The 25048-nt window shown below is 36.3% G+C and overlaps 3 protein-coding genes across 3 annotated transcripts in view; 1 reads left to right on the forward strand and 2 right to left on the reverse strand.

Annotated features, from left to right (window-relative positions):
* Positions 1-15729, reverse strand: part of LOC135650554 (truncated transcription factor CAULIFLOWER A-like) — a 15750-nt gene extending 21 nt beyond the window's left edge. The window contains exons 1-8 of the mRNA XM_065170023.1: positions 15456-15729; positions 7469-7547; positions 2625-2689; positions 2462-2561; positions 2303-2344; positions 1103-1144; positions 925-1034; positions 1-841 (exon numbers count right to left, since the gene is read on the reverse strand). The exon at positions 1-841 is cut by the window's left edge and continues 21 nt beyond it. Of these exons, the coding sequence (XP_065026095.1) occupies positions 748-841; positions 925-1034; positions 1103-1144; positions 2303-2344; positions 2462-2561; positions 2625-2689; positions 7469-7547; positions 15456-15640 (717 nt within the window). The 5' untranslated portion in view covers positions 15641-15729 and the 3' untranslated portion in view covers positions 1-747. The remainder of the gene's footprint in view (positions 842-924; positions 1035-1102; positions 1145-2302; positions 2345-2461; positions 2562-2624; positions 2690-7468; positions 7548-15455) is intronic.
* Positions 15730-20846: 5117 nt separating this feature from the next.
* On the forward strand, positions 20847-22062 carry LOC135650553 (protein BIG GRAIN 1-like E). The gene has a single exon (XM_065170022.1). The coding sequence runs from the start codon at positions 20968-20970 to the stop codon at positions 21919-21921; it is 954 nt and encodes a 317-aa protein (XP_065026094.1). The 5' UTR covers positions 20847-20967; the 3' UTR covers positions 21922-22062.
* Positions 22063-22805: 743 nt separating this feature from the next.
* Positions 22806-24657, reverse strand: LOC135650686 (PI-PLC X domain-containing protein At5g67130-like). Its single transcript, XM_065170211.1, has 6 exons — positions 24529-24657; positions 24341-24439; positions 23947-24250; positions 23455-23678; positions 23168-23254; positions 22806-23001 (listed from the first exon to the last, which is right to left on the reverse strand). The coding sequence occupies exons 2-6, from the start codon at positions 24419-24421 to the stop codon at positions 22966-22968; spliced, it is 732 nt and encodes a 243-aa protein (XP_065026283.1). The 5' UTR covers positions 24422-24439; positions 24529-24657; the 3' UTR covers positions 22806-22965.
* Between the last annotated feature and the right edge of the window lie 391 nt (positions 24658-25048).

Below are 25048 nucleotides of genomic sequence, written 5' to 3' on the forward strand. Positions count from 1 at the left end.
GTTAAAGATGAGTGCAACTGTTGAGACTCCCCTTTCATTACATTACAGCATCTATTACAAATCATATATATATATATATATATATATATATAGTCGAGCACGTGACGATCATCCTTGGCGGCGCGCCGCTTCCTGTAGCTGGTACCACGGCCTCGCCTTCACCGAGCGACACCTTCCCCTGCCACGTTGCCTCCGTCATCGTCACCTTGTTCGCATCCACGTATCACGGCGTGCAAAACCATGCTAATTAGCATGGCTGATGCACTCGGGTGATAGACATGTATTCAATCTTACAGGTCTCCGCACCGGCACTTTTATGGTAGCATGGTAATGCCTGATGCTACTCCTGCATACACATGAAAACACTTTTAACTATGTTTGCTATCTTGTAGTTGTGAGGTCACTACTGCTGCATTATGGTTTGTGTGACTTTGTGATACAACAAATTACATTCTACGGTCTCGCATCAAAATAGGAATTACAACTTTTGTATCACTGGAATGCTGCTGCCAATATATGAACATAGGAGTCAGATGCATAACATTCACACTTCATACGGTCGATATAACCATGCCGGCTTTGGTGTTTTGGATAGCCGATAGGGTCAGACGACCCAAAATGAACTTCTTCACGCAGCAGATGCAGGGGTGGCGTTAGTAGCATTGCACCATCATGATATTATGTGTATAATTTACAGCTCCAGGTGGGGCATGGAAGGCGTTCCTCTTCTGATGCAACTGACCGCAACTAGCCATTCAGATGGCGATGCATCCATGGTGGCAACAGGCTGCTGCTGTTCCGTACATGGGCTTGTGCATCTCCTTCACCGTGGTAAGAAGTCCTGCATCCCACAAGTGAAGAAGGCTTGAGAGTATGCTGCATGCGTCCGTGGGGGAAGCCATGTGATAGCAGTAAAAGGGGTACCCAATGCATAGAGTGGGGTGCGATTCAGCTACGAGGAAGGAGGAGGGAGGGTTTTGCTGTTCCCACTGTGCTTGCTGGGCCACAACCTTCAACTTCTGCTTCTCCATTAGCTGCTTCAAAACAGTGAGACGTAATTAGGAAACTTCATTCGGCAGATTGGCAGACGCTGATAGCACACCTCTTTCTCCAACCCTTTGTTTTGCTCCTGCAGTTGCTTCACCTGCGTGTGAAGCGAAAGAGATTTCAGAGATGACGTAGATTGGTATTTTGGCTATTAACTTCATTGGCGCTTCTTTACGTGGATGCATCAGATCATAAAATAATAGGATAGCAACGGAAGTACGATGACCATGAATATAAGGGACATTGTAGTCGGACATTACTTGCCATTCTTGACCTATCAGCCACTGAAAATATTTCTAATAATGTAAATCCTTTAAAGAAAAGTAAACCGATACCAAGAATTTGGCAACCTGCATACAATCAATCTAGTAAGTTGTAACATCTATATTCAAACCAATAGACATTTAGAAAACGAAAGTCTACCAAGAAACTTCCATCATTTATTTTCTAATAACTGCATAAATATCACATCAGGCAAGTATGTGATAAGTGCATGGCAAGCAATTTAAAGCATCCATGTTGCTATGTATAAGAAAGACAAGCATTTATCATACGATGAGGCGATAGGGTACAAATCAACCTATTGGCACCAGTCGCTACTCCATGGATGAAAGAACACAATGAACAGCAAAGATAGTTTGATGTTTATTTTCAAGCAAAGTTGTAATTGATCCTTATTTTTTTCTCCAATGTGTTAATTATTTCTTTGTTAATTTCCTGTCCTCTACCAACGTTGGATGTAACTGTGCCTTCAAAAAAAGTTGGGGCCTCAGCATACCTATGAATCAGGCTAGGAGTGGTGCTCCTCATGACCCCCCGAACATATGTACCAACAATTAGTGTCTGATCCATCTACCAAATCCTGTACATACTTTCTGGTTTATGACATTTAAATTGCTTCTAACATGTGAAGAGTAATCCATCTGGATGAAGTTCTAGGATGATTTTATTTCAAGAACATGCCTGTAATATTGTCATACAAGCACTTCATCCAAGCTCTTCGGTAACCTTATCAGTTCTATAAAAGCATCAGACCGCTTGCTTCCAGAGATATTAAAACAACATGGTAGCGGAAGGAGCAGAAAAGCAAAGTACTAATTATAAGAGAGCTAATCTGTGCCGCAGTTTCACTGTAGCTCATCTCATAATGCATGGTAGAAGGAATTAAATAGACTGTATACGTTTGAGAGTTGGCTAATGCTGGAGAATAAAAGCAACGATAACAATTACGTGCATCTCACCGAACTATGCTTACCTTCCTTTGGAGCTCGGTAATGGAGTCGAGCATAACTTTGTGCTACAACAGGAAGAAGCTCAATCAGCACGGGGGCAATTTCAAAAGTTCTCTAAAATCCTCTTTTGCTGCGTGCATAAAACAGTGTTACATTTTCTGTCTAATAATGAGGGTTTTTACCTTTCTCGACCTAATTTGCTTCAAAGAAGCATCCAGCTGATGCTCTAGTTGTTGGAGTTCTTTGAGAGACAACGAGTCAAGCTGCTCTCCCATGAGATGCCTGCAAGCGAGCCAACACAATCTCTTCATGTATTCAAGACAAACTGTATCTAAAGTTCGTTACCTTTGGCTTTTATGTAAAGCCTCAATCTTAGCCTTAAGTTTGGCATATTCTTGGTACCAGTTGCCCTATGTAACATTTAAGAAGCATCAGTCATTATTAAACAGCAGCAATTGGGACAGTATTAATGTTTTAACTGGTTAGGACTATTTCCATGATTATCATGGTACAGTGAGATAGAAAATCTGAAGAAAACTTGTGACTCCTGCTCCATAGAGATATTTGGCTACGTTATTGAGAACCTCCGATTACCTTTTTCCACCTAAATTGACGGAAAGATGTAATAAAGAAGTAGGAAGATGTCAGCTGCAAGCAAGAATTTGATGCAAACTGTGCAGAATTTAATCTAGGTAGAGCCTAGCGTGATCTTGTTCTCGAACATTTCCAAAGAGAAAACAAGTTAGCATCTCATCAACAAACATGTCTTGATGTATTCTTAAAGGTATATGCAATACAATGATATAAACAGGTTGTCCTTCGACACACATGCCTGAACTTTTCTGCTTTATCTCAATAGAGTTGAAGATACAGGTAGTTTTTATGGTTCTTAGATGATATATGGCAGTGTGCACAAAAGACAAGTGGGGCTTACAATAGAAGCAATCGAAACTAAATTTGTCTGGTTTCAAGCTACACATTTGGTAAATGGAACACAAATGGCTGGCAATATCCAAGATCCAGTTTAATCTAGAAATTGATGTTGAATCATTGAAGCCAACACTAAGGGCTTTAATACTAAGGTTATGTCTGAGAATAGATTTATATTCTTAATGTATAGGTGGAGAGAGGGATTTGAATAAATGTACAATTGTGAAATGCTTCATGTAGGTGTATTGATATTTTAAATGTGTATTGATATAAGTGTTGCTTGTAAAATTATATTTCAAAAGTTCTTCGAATATTTTATTATAAATTTACCTTTCTAATATTTTTAATATTTATTCAAAAGTGAATACATATTTTTTATTTAAATTAAAAATAGAATAAAGTATGACTAAAATATATAATAAATAAAAATATAATCATGTAAATAAATTAAAATAACTTTAAAAATAAATAAATAAATAAAATCATGTTAGTCTCTCACTAAATAATTTTGTCAATCTTATAATCTTAGATAAAGTCATAGGATATTTTTAAAATTTAAAAAATTATATTCAGGTAATATCAACATTTGAACATTTCTAATATAACATCTAGGGTAGATGTGATTTGAAAAAAAAAATCAAATATCAATTCACATTTAAAGCATGTAATACATCATCAATGTCAAATATGTTCTCAAACAAGACAAAGTAAGGCATAGCAGCAAATCACAATGCAAGGAACAAAACAGTAAAAAAATAACAACGGATTTAGGGTCAATACTAACGTTACTATAACAACTGACACATAAAGCGGATCCTAATGATTTAGGGTTCCCTCAATGCATATCTCCGTCATTCAATACTAATTTTGGTTCTATGGATCCATGGAAGTTTCACAAGTAGTAAATTTCTTTTTGTTTTAATAATTTTTGAGCTACAACATAACCAATAACTTGATGTTGGAATTTTATTCGACTTACATCAAGATCAGGATGCAACATCCCTTTACCCTAAACTAAAATAACTTATCTAACAGTGTTCTTTCTTACATTGCATTGTCATGTTGACAACAGAACAATAACATCGTTTGAATTTCAACCTAAAAATTTTTAAAGCTATCTTACGTTGCAGTTTAGGTTACTTGTTGGTATGCTCTTTCCGAGTCCATGAGGGTAGGCTTTTTTTATTACACAAATATATTGTTGTCGAGTCTATATTCATAGGGTCTAAAGTTCTGCTGGGAGGTAAAGAATTGAAAATTCAAAACAAAATATTTAAATATTAATAATAAAAATATATCAAAATATCGATTTAAAATTTAATGTGATTCGATAATTTTTACTTCCATCGATGAAAAAAATTAAAAATTTTAATACATAAGATCAATTACAAAATGTTTGAATTACTTCAACTAAAGCACCATATCTTCTTTCAGATAAATCTAAGAATTTTTATCTAAATCCACTTTAGATCCACTAGAAAAATATTTAAGAACACTGAAAGTGTATTGTCTCTCTATCTTAAAAAAATCTTGACACTTGTATTTATAACAATAAATTTTAATTTACTAAAAAATTAATTTAATTATGGCTCCCTATTAATTTGCACCAATAGAGTTTTTTCTCTCATGATCATCTGCATATTAGAAATCATGAATATCACTTTTAGTTTCCTACATCACAAACGAAGCTTGTTGCTATAGGTATCTATCATTTCCTTTTCAGCCTTTTGAGACCTTTACTATGTTTTTTTCATATGGTACAATCCTTAATGCAATCTTCATTTTATCAGCATCATACAATCGTGAATCACTTTTATATAGTCTTATAGTCATAAATCTTAAGAATTTAGAAGATTCAAACAAATTAAATTCTTGCACATCTTTCAAATCTAAGTTATATTCTCCAAAGTATTTAACAATTTATCAATTTTTTTATTTTTACTTTACTGACACCCATGACCTCCATCATTGAATCATGACATATACTTAACTTAATAATGATCTTATCATTTAATGAATTAAAATAATAATTTTGAGTGTAAACATGAGTAATATAAGTAGAAACTAAAAATCAACTCTTTTAAAAAGATGTATCATTACCTTTTTAGAGTTTTGTGATGTATCATTCCATCACCATCCATCACAAGAGAGCACTCATCAGCCTATTTTTCTTTTTTTTTTCTCAGATAATTCTACTTGATATAACGATACTCTTCATATTTTATAATACTGAACATTATTCAAAGATCTAACTTTTGGTCTTGACCTACCACGATAGATTCACTTTTGTTTGAAAATCATACTCATCAATCTTCATCTTGAGCAATTAATGCATCACTATCTATATTTCTTTATTATCCTTTTCCCGAAAGCATGAGACATTAAGACTTCTTCAACTCATTCTAAAGTTACAATTTCATTCCTATAAAGTATCATATCTACAAAGTTGTAACAAGAGTTAACGAGTGATGTAAGAATCAATAATATCTTATCTTCTTCATCAATCTTTACATCAACTTTCTTCAATTGATCTAATATTTATTGAATATATTTAGATGCTTTAGCAAGTATGTTTTTCTCCATTCTCAACCTAGAAAATGTACTTTAAATATAACTTGTTAGTTAAGCTCTTAGTCAGATAATTTTTTTTTAACTTATCTCAAATAATCACAACAAGATTATCATTAATAATATTATTGTTAATATTATTTGTGATGCAAAGCCGTAAGTACACACATTGTCTTAAGCTCCTCTTAATTTTTGTCGCTCCTTTTTTTGTTTGTTTGCTCACCTTTTTAATATTCTTGCTAAGCTTTGCTGAATACGAAAATCCTTCATCATTGTCTGCTTAAGGTAAAATTATTTCTTCCATCAAATTTCTCTAGAGTAAAACCAATAGAAACAACTAGCCACATGCTTGTTGAATCATAGATTATCATATTTATAGGACTTTGATACCACTAGTTAAGGAGAGAGAGAATTAAAAAAATCCAGAAATTAACAATGAAATAGCATTCAAGAAAGTTGATATAAATTTAATGTGCTTTGGTAACTCTCGCTTACATTCTAAAGAAAATTTTTTGATATATAAAATAAATTATAAAATTGTTGTGTTATCCCTCCCCTTGTATATCATCACACATGAAAAACTTTCTCTAATCCCTCTCTAGGTATACTAGAGAAAATCCTAGGAGTACCCAAAATATTTTATCTCTCCCAATCATTAAAATCTTGAGACTCAAAATTTAATTATATAAATAAATCTTAATTTATCAAAAAATCTTAATTTAATCAAAACTCTTTCAACTAATTAGAATAGAATTAGGACTCGATTTGTAATGCCAACCTGACATTGGGAACCAGGGATTACGTATACCATAGCACATTATTGAACTAGATCAATTCAAGGATGCTGCAAAATTGAAATTGATGTAGCTGACGTGAAATTCATGCATGGTCTCTTGGCCTTCTAACATACATGTCTGTATGGAAATAAAACTCTTTGTTCAAGGAGTCCAATTCCCTGCCAAATTAGGTTCCGGAAATTTTTTTGGGGGGGGGGGGTCCATTTCTACCTCGAGAGCATGCAAAATCGAGCATCAGATAGTAAAAGAAACCACAATGACTTTTTGGTTCATATTTCCATTTGATGAACCATTTTATGCATCTTTTGACATTACAACAATAGATTATGACACAATGGCTCAAGGCCACAAGCGGAAAACATGTTTGTGTTAGGGTGTAAATTAATAAGACATATATGTTAGGACAACCTAATTACAATTCCACCAGGTCAAATTGTTATATCTATCAAGACTTTAAGTGTAATTAACTGGAAATTACTGAAGACTACGGAAGTCAAAGTAGCCAGGGTTCCATAAACATGTTCAGTACATGCAATATACTGACATGAATTAGCCACAATACATAATAGTGCAAACTATCATGCCTTTTGACAACATTTAGTTAATTTATGTTAGAGCAAATACTAAAAGAATAACAAGCTTGTCCAATGATTGCATAGTATGAGAAAATATATCGCAACTAATCAAGTAATAGCAGCACAAATTTACTATTAAACTATATACCACCACAAAGGATGGAGTATAAAACATGCCACTTCAAATAACAATCTAATATCCAGAATCAGGTACAGATTTAATAGTATTTGCCAATATACTAAACTACTTATATGGCGTAGTCAAATGATGATAGCTTTATCGTGAATGGAGGTTAAGATAAATATGCTATCACCATACCTGAAACTCGGGTTCGGAGGAGGTTAGTGCCTTTTCTGCATAACAGTAACGTTCGTAGCGCTCGAGAATCTTTTCCATGCTGCATAACAATAGAAGCTTAGCGGTCTTCATGTATATAATGCATCAACCACATGCAATCAGGCACTCAATATTATTGCTTCATGTACTATTATCCTTTTTTTTAGAGAAAACAAACACCTATGAACTTAATATTGATGTACTTTGTCTATCTCTATGTTGAAATATATTATCATATCAAAAGATATTTGCAGCAACAATTATAGATCCATTGATCCTACAAAATATAGGTTGCATTTGGAAACATATTGTATTTTCTTAATATGCAGTTGGAGAAAAAGATTTGAGTGAATGTATAATTATAAAATATTTTGAGTTTTTGATAAATAACAGATAAAAACTATATTTTAAATGTGTATTGATATAAGTATTGTTTGGTAAAATTATATTTTTAAAATATATTAAATATTTTATGATAAATTTATTCTTTTAATATTTTTTTTATATTTATTTTATGATAAATATTCTTTTAATAAATCTATTAAATATTTTTATGTTCTTGATGCACATTTCAAAAATATGTTTCTAAATGCATCCAAACACTATATAAAATGGGCAATGCATTCTATTGTCATGTAAGAGAGAGTAGCATAGAAAATATATCAAATGTTACAATGCATAATTTATTTTGTAGATAATCATCCAGCTTCATACAATTACTAGAATTCATTGAATTTGATTGGATTTTTGACCTAAATTGGGCATACATTTTTTTATTCTGATTCCCTTTAGAAAACGTCCTAGTACATATGTGAGTAAATACATTATAAAATATCAATAAATACCTCAGAAATTATGCATAGAATTGTCAGAAATCTTTCTAAGTTCGACTCACACATACATTCAGCAAGTAGCACCCCGAAGGGGACAAAAAAAGGAAGTGAATAAGATGGTTAGCTTGTTTCTTTAAACTAATTTGAATTTCCAATGTACTTCAAAAGAAATATATATTATGATAAATTTAGTCTTCTCTAGCTCTTTAAATTAATGAGTTAGAGATCAATTTGACTACTTAAAAAAATCCTAATTAATTATTAAGAAGATTTTATGAAAGCAAAATGGATTACGAAAACTCTGATTCCATTTACCAAGTTTCTAGTCTGTGGTGAACTTGAAAAAGTGAAAGAAAAGGATGTAAAGAAAAATGTTAGATTGTTTCTTTAAACAAACTCAAATGTCAAAATGTGCGTAAAAAAGAGACATATATATTTAGTCTTCTCTAGCTCTTCTAATCATCTTTTATTTAGGCCTATAAGCCTATTGCATTCAATAAACAAGTCGTACCAATTATAAATCTCGTTCTTACTTCTTCATTGTCTACATCTGACCTCATTAACAATAAAGAATGGACTTAAATGACAATTCATGGAGCCTTAATTATATAGAACATGCAATTTTTAGATTCTTGCTGAATAATCCACATAGGCAACAGATCAGTCCGAATATTCATTTCGGACTTCAGTGTTCAATAAAGTATTTGACTAAATGGCACGTGATAGATCAATATGAGCTGCGAGGTTTTCAGTCAAGTACGAGGTCAGAAATTATAATCAATAGGTAGTAAGATCCTGCAGTAGCATTTACTCCCAGCATCTATCTGAAGGATAACAAATGAGTTGTAATTAGTCACAAATCAACAGTGCGCAGCTAAATTTTCATGCTACCTTGAGCGACTCGATCACATGCTGTCTGTTTAATTGCGCGGAACTTCTAGTTCGTTTACATCACAACATATAGTCTACGCTAAATCAGCAATCCCTAATTACACATCATATTTAAGTCAATGACATTTTGACAAATGTGAGCTTCAGGCGACATTGCAAAACTCACTTGATCGATCATAATCTTCCAACTATTTAAGATGAGCTACATAAATCTTTGACTGTCAAGATCATAATCTCCCAACTATTTAAGGTGAGTTACATGGATATTTTATCCTGTGCAAGTTCTATAAAAAGTCATGTTCTTAGTTAAACAAAGAGTATTTAAATTTTTATTTATAATTTAGTTAAAATATTTTAGATCTTCCCCTATTTCTCTATATACAATTAATATAAATTATTTTACATCTTCTAATCACAATATCTACAAATCCTTAGTAGATGTTCTCATCACCTCAAAGAATTCTTCCTTATCATATTTCGAAACTATATCAAATTATTCACATATAAATATATTTTTTATCTTTTCTGAGTACTTTTATCTCAACAATATAAATTATATATATATATATATATAATATTTTTAATAATCCAACACTTAGATCCATTAAGTATAGATGATCTAATAATGATCTTGTAGGTTTCAATCTCCATTCTTCAAAAATGCTTTTCCAAGCACTGTAGCTAATATCAACTAGCACACCTCAAATTTTAGGATTTTAACCAAAAACAACATGAAGCACTAAAAAAATCCTTGGAACATCATCATCTCTTACCGTATTTCATCACTGATAAATCCTTCAAAATCCGCCTAAGAACCTATAATGTATTGTGCATTTTATTGGAATTAAACTTGTATAAGTGTGAGATTAATTTCATCAAAAGAAATAAATTGACTATTGGTACTTGAAGGAGAGAATGATTCATTTTGAATATAATTATTGTAATATATCTTTGGGGATTATATAAATCTCATATATTGGGTCATGAAAAATATAGAGTTTTGAAGTTATAAAGAATTTTGAGTGAAATATATAATATCTTGTCTTGTCTTACTCTTCCTTTATGTGATAACTCTATCCCTTCTTCCTTCTTCCCAAGATGTATGAGAGTTTATAGAAGATGGATTTGTTAAACCAAGATATAATGACTTGTTCACAATCAAAGCAGAAGTAAGAGAAGGAAGGAGAAAAAAACATTATTCACGATCTACCAAGGGCTTGATGATACAATGTTCAAGATTATCACTTCAGCAAATACTTCAAAGAAGGCTTGAAAAATACTTCAAAAGACATTTGTTGCTGTTGATGAGGTAAAAAAACTTCGTCTACAAGTTTTACGAGCTAAGTTTGAAAAATTACAATAAAGTACTTCTGAAACTATTTCTAATTACTTCTCAAAAGTCATTTCTATTGTTTATCAAATGAGAAGAAATGGTAAACAAATAGATGATCATAGAGTAAAAGAAAAAAGATTGAGATCACTATATCTAAATTTTGATTTTATTATTGTTGTAATTAAAGAATCTAAAGATTTGAAAAAAAATATCTTTAGAACAACTTATGGGTTCCCTTCAAGTTTATGAACAAAGGATTATTCTTAAAAATAAAGGTGAATCAAATTCTAAAAAATGAAGATGAAGTAGAAATCAAACTAATCAAGAATCTCTAAATAATGAAGGTGGTGGAGAAAATTCTAATAAAAAAGGTTAAGGTTATGGCCAAGGAAGTAGCCGAGGCGTGGCAAAAATTCTAAAATATCTGAAATATAATACTATATTTGTAAAATGTTTGGACATTACTCGTGTTATTATAATCCTAACAAGGCAAATTTTATTGAAAAATAAAAGAACAAAAATCAAGTTTCATTAATGATGTATGATAATATGAAAGAAGATCAATTTATGATATGATATATAGATACAAGAGCTTCAAATCATATCTGTGGCATTAAAAATTATTTTCAAAAATAGATATAAGTTATTCTGGAAACCTTACATTTGGTGATTTGTCTCAAAGACCAATAAGAGGCAAAGGTAAAATTCTCCTTGAAGGCAAAGAATTATGTATTTCAAATGTTTATTATGTTCCAGATATCAAAAATAATATTCTAAACTAAGGGTAATTACCTGAAAAATGTTATGATATTGAGATGAAAGATATGGCTCTCTTGACAAGAATAAAACATTGATATCACATGTGAAAATGATAAAGAATAGAATGTTTCCTTTATATTTATGTATTTTTTATTAATCAAATTATTTTAAAATTGATATTAAGGATACTCCCACATTATAATATCTTAGATATGCTCACTTAAATTTTAAGGCCTTAAAACTTCTAAAGAAGTACAATATGGTGATAGGAATGTCAAGAAATTGATCATCGATCAAAATTATGTAAAGTATGTGTCATGGGCAAACAAGAAAAAAAGCATTTCAATGTCAGAGAAACAAAAAGAGTATGTCATCGACTTGATCTGGTGCACTCATATGTTTGTGGCCCTATCAGTCTAATATCACTTGAGGAAACAAATATTTTCTTATCTTTACTGATAATCATAGTGGTAAATCTTGGGTTTATACATTAAAAGAAAAAAAAAATTTTAAGCAAATTCAAATAATTTAAGGATTTGGTTAAAAGAAAAAATGATTGTAAATTTAAATGTTTAAGAACAAGTGGTGAATATATTTCAAATGAATTTGAAAATTTACGTAGAAATAATGAGATTTTACATCAATTCACTATAACATGCATGCCTCAACAAAATGTTGTTTCAGAAACAAAAAAAAAAAGACTATACTTAATATGACCCGATGCATGTTAAAAGAAAGAAAAATTCCTAAAGAATTTTGGGGAGATGCTGTTGTTTATGCAGTTTATTTACTTAACATATTTCTTACAAGGCGAATTGGTAATTTTACACTAGAAGAAGTATGGAGCTTGCAGAAATCAAGAGTCGATCATTTAAGAATTTTTGAAAGTGTTGCATTGCTAAGATACCAGAAGAAAAAAGAACAAAACTCGAGGGTAAAAGTCAGAACTGTATTTTGTTAGGCTATTTAAGAATTTCAGTAGTTACAAACTCTACAATCCTATCACAAACAAAATTATGATGTTAAGAGATGTTGAGTTTAATGAACAACAAATTTAAAATTAGAAAAATGATGAATAACATAAGAAAGTTATAGCTTCAGAAGAGATTGATATAATACAAGCAAACACCAAAGTGATTTTAGTGAAATCATCACCTAGATCAGTTAGGTCACATGATTCAAGAAGTCTGATTATAAGGACAAGACCGATTTAGACATAATGTGACTTACTATACTTCTTGACGACAAGCTATGAATGTGGAGATTCATGCTATTAATAAAAATGATACATTGGAGCTTACTATACTTCCAGAAGACCACCAAGCGATCAGTGTTAAGTGGATTTTTCAAACAAAAAAAAATACAAAAGGGGAGATGGAGAAATACAAGGCTCAATTGGTTGCAAAGGGATATAAACAATAATATGGAATCCATTATAAAGAAGTATTTGCACCAATTGCTCAATTGGAGACAGTAAGATTACTTATCTTCCTAGCAGCTCAAATAAAATGAAAAATTTTACAAATGGATATCAAATTAGTATTTTTTAATAGAATGATTGAAGAAGAGGTATATATTCAATAATCCCCTGGTTTTATTATTCATGAACAAGAAGAAAAAGTATACAAGTTAAAAAGAACTCTTTGTGGGCTTAAACAAGCCCCACGAGCATGGAATTCTCAGATAGATGCTTATTTTATTCAAAATAATTTTTCTAAATGTTCACATGTACATGCTCTCTATACGAAATCTAACTCTTATGGAGATATCTTGTTTGTATGCCTGTTTGTAGATGATTTAATATTTACAGGTAATAGTAGCTTCATGATTAAAGACTTTAAGTACTCTATAAAAAAAATTTGAGATAACCTACTTGGGCTTAATGACTTATTTTTTTTGTATTGAAGTTATACAAGACAATGAAGAAATTTTTATCTCACAAGAAAACTATGTAAAAAATGTTCTAAAGAAGTTCTCTATGGAAGATTGTCAGCCTATACATACACTTGTGGAATATGACACCAAGTTGACTAAGGAAAGTGAAGGTAAATATATTAATCCAACTTATTATAAAAGTCTAGTTAGATGTTTAAGATATTTAACATGCACTCGACTTGATATGTTATTTGGAGTTGGTTTAATAAGTAGATATATGTAAGCTCTTAAGACATCTCATTTAAATGTTGCTAAAAGAATTTTATGATATATTAAACAAACAATTGAGTATGAAATATTATATTCATTATCTAAAATGTTGGAGCTCGTTGGATATAGTGACTGTGATTGGTCGAAAGCTACAATGATTGAAAAAGTACAACTGAATTTATATTTTATTTTGGTGAAGCTATATTCACTTGGTCTTCAAAAAAGCAATAAATTGTTGCTCTATCAAGTTGTGAAGCAGAATATATAATAGCATTTTCTTGTGTTTGTCATACAATCTAGCTAATAAAATTACTCCAATAACTTCATATGCCACAAAAAAAGTCAATCAAGATTTATATTGATAATAAATCAGTTATTGTCTAATGCAGTTTACCATGAAAGATTGAAGCATATCGACATAAGATTTCATTTTATAAGAGATTATATCAAAAATAAAGAAGTAGAGCTATATCATATTAAACAAGTGGCTAATATACTTACAAAATCTCTTAAATTTAAAATATTTTAACATCTTCGAAAGAAACTTGCATGCTAGATGAAACAAGTTTAAGAGGAGAGAATATTGAAATTAAACTTGTTCAAGTATCATAAAGAGATTAATTTCATCAAAAGAAATGTTCATTGCATCAAGAGAAAGATTCATTATATCAAGAGGAAAAAATAGACTAAGTGTCTATAAAAGGATAAGTCAAATTGATTATTAATTTTTGAAGGGGTTTCTTGAAAAAGAATGATTCATTTTAAATATAATTAATGTAATGTATCTTTGAGGACTATATAAACCTCATGTTGGATTATGAAAAATATAGAGTTTTAAAGTTATAAAAATTTTGAGTGAAATATAAAATATCTTATCTTATAACTCTGTCCCTTCTTCCTATCAAGTTCATCAAGCATTAATTTTTAACGCCATAAAATTCTTATGCATGTCACGTTTCCACGCAAGTAGATATATACTTGATGCATATATCTAGCAGACGTCGAAATCTTATTCTACGGTACATGCATATGACAATCATTTATTAACAATCAAGTGGTGCTTCCAGTTTAGGATACTAGGGATTGAAGCACTCTAGAAGAAGAACATGATTTGTACGTAAACGTGAGTCCCTTGTATTGAAAGGGTATACTGTCTGAAGAAAGCTAACAACCAAAGTATACCAAAGAATCACAACCTATAGAGTTTAGTGTTGAAAATAAACTAACGCGACCCGAACGCTAGAGCCTCCACGTACACCATTGCATGTCACGAGCCATTGGTTTCTGCTACAGTTAACCGAAAGATGAGGGAAGTAGACAACGAAGGAATTGAAACCCTAGATCTACGTGCAACTTTTGTGACAGCATACGGCAGACTACCATCTCGCTACTGAGGTCAATGAATCGAACTAAAAGTAACTTAAAAGAAAAGGTTCTTTTCCGGTTTTCTGTGGCGTCAAAATCCATCCCTTCCTAGTCTCAATCCTCCCTTCCTAGTCTCAAGCCAACGTACGAGGTCACCTCTACCTATGGGAACTGCACCTGTTCGGCAACATATTTGGCAGTTAATGGGCACCTCCCCGAAGCAGGAAGGAATAGCCCCGAATTACTCCCTAAAAGGAGTGCCGACTTATGCCATGTTCCTCATCAACCGCACAGTCTTAAGCTTGGAGAACAGCAAAGTGGCCAGATATCGTCGTGTTCACAGTTCTAAATCAAGAAACAAGAGCGTGCAGATCAGAAATCGAACTCTAACGTGTTCTCGTCCAATTTTTCTCAAAATCCTACCCAAAATAGATAGTTGGATATTCGAACACTGTAGCATGGGCAAGGACGAGGAAACAGAGTATTTTCAGTCTTCCGGTGCAGCGGACATAGAAAATCCGATCGATCGGGGATCACACCAAGAAAATCCAAAAGCGGGTCCGTTAAAAGCATATAGAAAGGGCGATCGGGTAGCGCAAGCTAGAGGGGGGAGAGGAGAGGAGAGGAGAGGAGCGAGGCGCACCAGGAATCGGTTGCGTACTCATACAGCTTGCCCTTGGCGGAGAAGATGATGAGGGCGACCTCGGCGTCGCAGAGGACGGAGATCTCGTGGGCCTTCTTGAGCAGCCCCGATCGGCGCTTGGAGAAGGTGACCTGGCGATTGATCTTGTTCTCGATCCGCTTCAGCTGCACTCTCCCCCGCCCCATCTCGATCGATCCCTCTTCCGATCTCGAAACCCAGTCGCTAAACGCCGATCCACCTATAGAAGAAGTAAGAGAGAGAGAAGAATAAGGAGAAGCGCTCGACGAAGGAAACCAAATGCGGGTTTATGACAACCGGGGTGGTAATGGGATCACGACGTTGTCGAGTTGTGATTGGCCCAGGGTTCTGTTATAGTGGCTGGAGCGGGGGCCACCTCTCTGTCACCGTACGGAACCCTTGTGTTCTTGGACTACTTTACGCACACGCCTTGCGCTGTCGATCTCTCATTGGTCGATGGGTCCCAAATGTTGATTTTGGAAGAACACGCAATATGTCACTATCCATGATAAGCAATTTGGATATCAGATTTTGTCTTTCTTTTTCTTATACCCAAATTTATCATTTATGCGGGTGGATTAAATTTTAGTCAACTTACTTGTCCATGAATTCCAAAAAAGAAATTATTTTTTTATTAACGCTCGTTTTCTACTTATTTTATCATAATATCATTTATTTTTTAAATATATAAAATTGTCCATATCTTTTGCCTCAGTCCATTATCGCCTTCACCTCATCTCTCATTCTTCTCATATCTCGAGCGTGTTGAATCTTGAATTTTAATGATGAAATCAATTGATGAGTTTGATAAACTAATATGTTATTAAGAAGTTATGTAGGAAATACTTCGATCATAAACTCAAAACATCGAATAGTCAAATGTCGAACTAGAGAGTCAAAAATTATGCAAGGGGATTATTGTGTTAGAATTGAACGTCAAACCGGATGATTGGTCGATATGTCGAAGATTGAAGATTGAAGGTTCAAACAACGTGTTGGAGGTTCAAACAATGTGTCGAAAGATCTAACGATATGCTAGAAAAGATAATATGTTGAAAGCTTCGAAGATGTGTTGGTTGAGTGGTCGATGAGTCAAGGTCTTGACCGAGATCATTTTGGATCGATATTGGGTTGAAATAAAGCTTACTTATCATAAAATATATTTTTATTCATAATAGTAACATGCATGACAATATCCTTATATCTAACGAGTTAACTCACAATATATCAGAGTCCTTGGTGAAAGTGCGTTTGACACTTCTAAGTTAGATATCTCCAATGCCAATGTTATGGTGTCTTGGACTGTCATATCTAACACCTTGACTAAAATGCATTTTCCTAAACCCTTTCTTGATTGGGTAATATCTTTTATGTCTATTCTTTCTATTTTCCTACTTGATTAATGAAAAAAATCTAAGTGATTTAGGAACAAATGTAGCATCCGCTAAGGGATCTATTTCTCTCTATCTTTTCATTCTAGTACAGCAAAACTTGAGTAACCTACTGAAAATGAAGCTAGAGGCAAAAAAAATTTCTCCTTTCAACATCCATGGCATTAAGATATCTTTTGTAGATGATCTTCTTGTGGTATTCAGGGAACAGTAAGATGTACAATAGTCTTAAAGCCATCCTATTTAGACTTTTCATCTAACATCTCCATTAATAATTTTAAAAAAATCTTTTACAATAAAAGTGACAAGATTGAGAGACACAACACACTTAGGGTAAGTGAGGGGAGAATGGCCTATCTTATATCTAGATTCATATACAAACTTTAGTTGGAAGAGAAGTTTCAAATTGTATCGATGGATAAAGCATTTTATAGGGTGCAAGGGTGATTCAAAGGACTATTATGTTAGATCATCAAGAATATCCTCATTAATGATGTCCTGAATGTTATCCCTACTCATATCCTAATGAACACTTCGATTTCTGAGAAGATTATCAAGAAAATAAAAAAGATCTAAAGAGAATTTTTTTTGAATCAAGATGACAACAAGAATAAAATGAACCTGATTGGATGGAGTATGATGACTAGTCCTAAATGGGAGGGTGGGCTCAGCATTCGAGACTCTAGGGTGGCTAGGAAAATTATCTAAGGATTTTTATTGCCAAATATGACAACTTTGTTTCTTGAAATGTCACCAGAACTTCTACATGCTCCTGGAATTGGTTAGACCTTTGTTAGTGATGATGGGATACTTAGGAAGGGTTTAAGAAATACATGGGCCGCTTTGGGAATGAGACTTGGATTGACACTGTTGCTGAATAAATGTGTCGTGACTGATGAGTTGGCATGGCTTGATCCACGGGTCAATGTCAGGAGTTTTCTGTCGATAGAATTGAATGTCGAGGTGGCTGATGAGTCGACACGGTTTAGACCCAAAATATATCTTATCAGGCACAGTCCTCATAAGTTATTGGCTTACTTTTGTTAACACTAACTATTATACTTTCTGATTTGATTAATATAAATGGTTCAAATATTGAGGTGTTAATCTGATTTGATTATACTTTTGTTTGGCTCGTAGGATCCATAGGTATAAGTCCCTTCCCTCGATGATGATCAATTGGTTTGGGCCTCAACTCCAAATGATTTGACCTCCTCGGAAAGTGTGTACCACCTATTGAGAGGGAGGTCCCAACCTCTAACTGAACACTAACCTGGGCGAAGATCTCCCTTGGAAAGCTGTCGTGGAATCAACTGCCCGCATCTGATTATATTGCCAGCATAATTCGGTCCCAAATCTTGTAGTGTTGTGTGTGTAAAAAGTTGTAACGAGATCCTGTTTCAGTGTAGAATTACAACTCTGCTTTGGGATAAACGATTTGATACTAGTGACTTTGATTATTGGTACAAGGATAGTTGATCGGAGGTGATAAGACATATTTTGGACTCCAACCGTGTCACAACTCATGTCGTATCATACTCCTGTCAAGTTAGCACAAGGGGTACTTCCCCATGCCGAGCCAAAATCTATACCTCGACAAGTCCTGTCCCAGAAAGCTTGGGATGATGTCGCATGATACCATTCCGTGCGACGATCGTACGAAGATACCATCTCGTCACTCGAGGATCGATCGTCGCATCAAATCGGTGTACAATCGATCCTCACGCAATAGTATAAAAAGCCCTTGATTGGCATCTAGCCAAGGAGAGGAAAGAAAGGATGAAAAGAGGTAACTGCCGACTTAATCTACGAGGGGCTAAAGTCGGGAACCCCCCGACGAGGGTCTTCTGTGTAGGAGCTCGGCCACCCCTGAATGAGCGACTTCGCCCAGACCAAGAGATGCCTTTCCGGAAGATGGTGTCAATGTCCCGATCGAGAGATGTGTTTCCTTATATGGCATCAACATCCCAACCTTCCCAATACAAGTCGGCTTCAGCACTTCTTCCAACCGATTGTGAACTTTCAACATCAACCCATGGACCAAGCAGTGCTGACTCATCGACTACAGTACATCAGTTCATCAACATTTTGGCATTAGAATGATGGCCCAAGGCCTGTACCTCGGCTGAGCAAACTCGCTCCCAGGCCGTGCACCTTAGCTATAAGCTCTTGGCTCTCCTATGGAGGGAGTACTGATAAGGTCATTTAGTCTCACATTGGTTGAGGAGTATGGGAACCAAGAGCTTATAAGTCTGCTGGGTCTCCCTTACCCTCAGATGTGTCTTTTAGAATTCACATGTTCCGATAGAACAAAATCGTGCGGGTACATTCATCGTCCAAAACAAATAATTCCTCACGAGTCTACGGGCTACACGGCCATTATCTTAACCATCAAGCCACTATGGAGGAGAGTGGTTGTAGCATCCATACTTTGAGAGTCCTCCCAAATCCTGAGGGGCTGTTGCGATCTAGACCGATCAAGGAGGCACAGGTACAGAGTAGACTATCAAGTGGTGGCAGTGGGATGGGCGGGGCGGTCAAGCCGGCGGTCCTGTACAGGCAGAAGGCCAGGCTACACTCCCGGCCCCCGAGAGGATGACGGAGGGGTGCAAAAATCTCGTCTGATTCAAAGCAGTAGAGTGGGTGGATTGTGTTAATGGCAAAGCCGCTGTTTCTTGGTTTCAAGTGAAGACACAGACTAATAGAACATAAAAAATATTGCATACCAATGAATGAACACCGAGAAACTTACGCTACACTTCAATTATATATTCAACTATCCTCATTCGAATAAAAATACAAAAATAATTCGATCTTTGTAGGACTCAAACATCTTTTTATAACCATGCACATTAAGATCCCGATATTGCTCCGACTCTCCTCTGCTTTTGAGAGTGTGGCGTCTGTCTTCCTTAACCAAAGCTTCCGAATAAGATGGATTTTGCATCTTGCGCGATTTAAAGAGCCGAAGCAGAACAGTTCCGAATTCTCTTTTATTGATGAGAACACAAAGAAATGATTACAAAGAACAGGGATAATACGGGTCTTGATGTCATACCATGAGCATTGCACGTAACTGAGTGAGGAAGGAGACGATGGCCGTGGATGTGCTTGTCGAGCTCATACCGACACTATCTCTCCTTTAATTGGAAGCATGACGCACGGCACAGCAGAGACCCCCCTCCATGGCCGGTCAACAAGGCAAACAAGAGCTACTGCGGCTTCGGTTCCCTCTGTGATGTCCAAAGGGATACCATGGGCTCCAGTTTCTGCAGCTCTCGCTTTAGAATGTGTGGAGGTGAGCGGCAGACAACGGCCGCGCTCGTACGGTAGGGACAACCATACATGCTGTCCAATCACTGGAGCAGATGGTGCATATGGACTGTAGCTGAAGGAAACAGCTCCATGGAGATAAGGCCATGCATAGTTAGTTAATGGCTTGGCTAACCCTCAGATGTATTGCATTTACCACTTGATTTGGAGTTGCAGTCCATGTTCTCCTCTTTCATCAGCAAATACATAGATGGCATGAAGGATGAGGCAACCGAAGACAGCTTTTCTCCGACACATTCCGTGTCGATAGCTGAGAGAAGAACGCTCACGTTCGACAGCAACTGCATTTATATCTTGAGACCAGCCCATTAATATGCATCGCTTCTTCAGGCAGCAGCAGGACCAAAGAAGGTTCGGCAGGTCATTGCCTGGCTTGTGTTGCTGATGTTTTCATCATGAAATCGTCGTCTTCCTCATCGGTCTTACGGAGATGACAAAGTGACGATGACCGAACCTAATTAAACGCCTTCCTGCTGTTGAAGAGATAGCGATCTTGATATTTGGGATTCCCGCACAGTGCGTGTGCAGCGTTCTCCACATGATCCTATGCTGAGCACACCGTTCTCATTGGATAACAAACATGAGGATCTAAGCATTATTTTGTGGGTCTCTCTCCGTCCAGAATCCTCAACAGTGCAATACTGTTGATCATAAGACCCACAGCCATTGAAAACCACCATGCCAATAACCTCACTTGGCCTCCAGTATTCTTTAAGAACCATCACTCGCATCTACTATGCAGGAGTCAACACCTGCATGCCTTCCCAAGCATGAATCACCTCCAGGAGAAGTCATTCGACAGCTGGAATGAATCCGACGACCTCGACGTGTTCGAGGCGACGCGGTACTTCTCCGGTGCAATCGATGGCACGGGCCTGCAGGTAGGTGGATTTGGCTCCCATGGAGCTGTGACGGTTGAAGATAGGGTGCCGAGCAGCGCGCAGAAGGGACACTTAGATGAGAGACAAATAAGCAGCAGTTCCTCGCTGATGAAAGACAAGAAGTGCAAGCAGCCCAGCTCTCCCGGTGCTAGGTTAGTCGGCCTACTCAACTCTTTCCTCCATCAAGCGGCTTCCGGGAGGAAGCTCAAGTGTTTGAACCCCACCTCGACGACCAGAGAGCCACCGGAGGAGGGGGATGCGAAGGAGGAGAATAGCCTTGGGGGGAGAGAGAGAAGAAGAAGCATCAGCCGTTCCCAAAGCACCAACAGCACTGGTTCCAAATCCAGCAAGTTCTGTGGCAGCAGCAGCTTTACGAATCCAGACTTGTATCCATACAATTACCGTACTACTCCATCGATCAGTTACAAGTGCAACAGGGGCCAAAAATCTGTCACCTTCTGCCCACGAATTGAGGCATGGAGAAGCACAAGCATCACCGAGCTGCTGCACAACAGTGGAGTACAAAAGGAAAAGGATTACGGACTCCACGGAATTAGAACCGAGGAGAGAGATGCGCATGACAGGGAGAACAAAAAATGGGTACTGAATGACCCCGGCGATCAGTATCCGGGAAGAGATTGGTTCGGGGATTATGATCTTCCATTGCCAGGGGTAAGAAAGAACTCGATCAGAGGGGAAGAAGACGAGGAGGAGGAGGTGTCTGACTCCAGCTCCGATCTGTTCGAGCTGAAGATCTGTGATCATGCTGTCCTCTCGGACGGCTTGCCCGTCTTCGCAACTACAGACATCGAAGTCATCAACAGAGCAAGTACTGCATCTTAGTTAGCCATCTTGTTTCTCTCTCCCTCATCTCTCCAACTCCTCTTCTCTGTAGATTTGGTGTGAGACATGTTGGAGTGGCTGGAGCTTTTGATGTGAAGCAATGGTGTTCCTTTAAATGTTCACTACTTTTTGTTTATCCTCTCCTTAAGCACACTCCACTTACCAGAGGCAATCCCTAAGCATAGTAGATGTAGTCTTAAGAAGAAGGGTGTAGTCCTACTTTTAATATTGGGTATTGATGAATCATGCGTGAGATTTTAGGCAGCACTGTTACTGAAGTTGACCTAACAACAACAGCAAATGGGTCATAATAGTTAGGTGTGTTGACAATTCATGTGCTGAAACAGGACAAGCACTCAAGCTATCAGAAGACTGGGCTAGGATATATATGTACTATTTCTCGGGACCCAAGTCAATAATTATATGAGTTAAAGATGAACATTACTGTCCGCATACGTCCTTCTCAATTCTGTATGTCAATGAAAGCTTCTTTAGGTGTCAAAGTCCGGCATGTCCCAGCATGTCTGCAATATCGTCTCCCTCCATTGGACCGAAGACATATCGAGACAGAGACAGGGCCTCGACATGGACCTACAACACCATTAGTGGTTGATGTTCTACTTGTCATAATCTAAATTTGAGATTATCTTGAGGACTAAATCTAACAATTGAAACCACTGCAGTTATGCAGCATGAAGAGAATTGGGTTGAGGAAGTTGTGTCCAAGAAGAGCAAACATTTTGCTGGTTATTATCCAGGTAATGGCATGTCACAACATCCAGTTCTTCTAAGGAGAAGCTTCTTCTGGAAATCAAATCAATGACTGGGACTTTAGATTCATAGCCGTTTGCAGATGTCAAACTCGCCAATCAATCCAAGAAAACTTGTGTCGGAACATTATTCTTTCAGTAGAATTGTTCATCAGAATATGGAAACAATAAACAAAAATTACAAAACATGAATCCCATGGAATACCACTATATGTTGCAGTAGGTTGCTGTTCAAAGAGGCCAATGCCACAATGAATTCGTATCACCATTGCTGTTAAGGACTGCTGCATGCACCGGGAGTAGACCCAGCCTGCAAGGACACAGGCAGTAGGAAGAAGATTATATTCATCTTTTCTTCTGAATTAGGTGGTATTTGTTCGGTTTGTCAATGTTTCTAAGCTCCTGTTTCTATCAATTATCATCTTTAAATTTGAACCTGTATGAAATTATAGCAGAGAAACAGGTGAAGTTCTTACCACACATGCGCGTACATCATCACAGCCACATAGCAATCTCCCATTAAGCATATCTGTTGCTTGAAATGACCCTCCGCCGTCACTTCTCTGGAAATAAATTCAACACTTTTTAAATTTTCATCTGGCAAGAAAAATCTTTGGATAAGGTGTGCAGGAGACTAATAATCTTCCAGTAGAGTTGCTAACGAGTAGGATTTGAGAAACAGCACTTGTTGCTGTGCTTGTGGTTTTCGTGCTCATCAGGTAGTCTATTGGCAGTATCAAAAGCAGAGTGACATAAGTAATACCTTGTAGAAATCGACAGCCACAAAATTGGCCCATCGGTTGTTTGCTGCGCCATAGCATGTATTGAGCATGTTGATGAGTCGGCCGGAGTTATCTTCGCAGGTCGTTTGCTTCACTGGTATCGAGGAGAAATAGTTCACCAGCACAAGAGATTTGGTCGTGTCACTTAGAGAAGCAGATTCAGCACGGTTGAAGCATTTGCCTTCTTCCATGCCATCGTCTCCATCTACAGAGTCGGAAGAAAGAACCCGAAAAGTATGTTTTGAGTTCTGAAGAACAGAGTAGACGATGAAAATATATTGATTTCGGTTCATTTTAAGAACTTGTGACATGTATCCCTTCTTTGCCCCGGTATGGTGTTTGCAGTAGTCGATCGTTGCGTGCCCCATCGAAAGCATCGAGCATCTCAAGAAATGAGACACCGGTATGGTGCATTGCGTGATAAAGCTTTCAGGAGCAAAACCTCAAATGAGGAGAAAGAAGATCTTGCTTACACTGGTTTTCCACCATGTAGTTCCACTGATAGGCGATCCCTTCTGAGTCTTGCTTGGATTTGATGGACGTGAAGACGATAAGGCGCTGGTTGCTGGCAACCATGTCGCTTACTAGAGGCCAGTCCTGGCCATTTTGGGGCATGCTCGAGACTGGGAACCAATACTTTGTCAGACCTGAATCATTGAAAAGCTTTGGCAATCCATTTGGAGTCTCAACATAGTCTTCTAAGATCAACGTGACAATCTCTGATGGATTTGCAGACAAGAAGGCTTCGATCTCCCTCATGGTATCGATGGCTGGTTCCTGGAATCAACAGTCTCAATGAGAAATTAGCTAATGCAAACCCAAATAGTGAAAGGATTACCATCCTATCTGCTTGCAAAGCATACTTACAAATGCAGTGAAATCGTAGCATTTCCCACCGGTGGAATGGCACAACCAGATGTCATCTTCAAAGTCGTAAGTGTCCAACATCAACGCTCGAACGCCGTTCTGCGGATCATTGTTTTGGAAGATAACTTCGTCATTCGTGTTGGCGTTCAAACAACAGCTTCATGAAATATGAAGATTAGGAGGATTACGTTCAACTGCTGAGTGACAGTGTCCTCCTGATTTGTGATGGTAATCCTCGGGACTCCAGTGTGAGATGGCTCCCCATCAATGGCAAAAGCGTTGTGTGTAGTGAGATATGCATATTTGTTGAAAGGCAGGGAGTTATTCTGCGGCAATGGTGCAGTGCAACAAAGGAAGAAAAACTTGTCAGATAAATGCATTATATAGATAAGAATCTGTGGCATTGATTGGTGTGAACAATTCAAAGAGTCAATGAACCATTTATAGGGGAAAATTCAGACAAAGATGAGTTGGGATTCATGAGAACCTTTTGCTGAATTCAATACAACAATGTGTAGGGGGAAATGGATCATTACTAATTCAACATCTATTTAATCATAATCATCAATCACTGGTAACTCATTTAATACAGATCTAACTACAAGGAAGAAGACAAGAGGTCAATCATAATTTGAAGTGTTTCTTATTTTCATCGAGTGAAGAAAACCCATGGCATGCGTGGATCTGAAACTTTAATTGGGTGCCTTT

This window comes from Musa acuminata, chromosome BXJ3-10 (assembly GCF_036884655.1).
Source record: "Musa acuminata AAA Group cultivar baxijiao chromosome BXJ3-10, Cavendish_Baxijiao_AAA, whole genome shotgun sequence".
Lineage (NCBI taxonomy): Eukaryota > Viridiplantae > Streptophyta > Magnoliopsida > Zingiberales > Musaceae > Musa > Musa acuminata.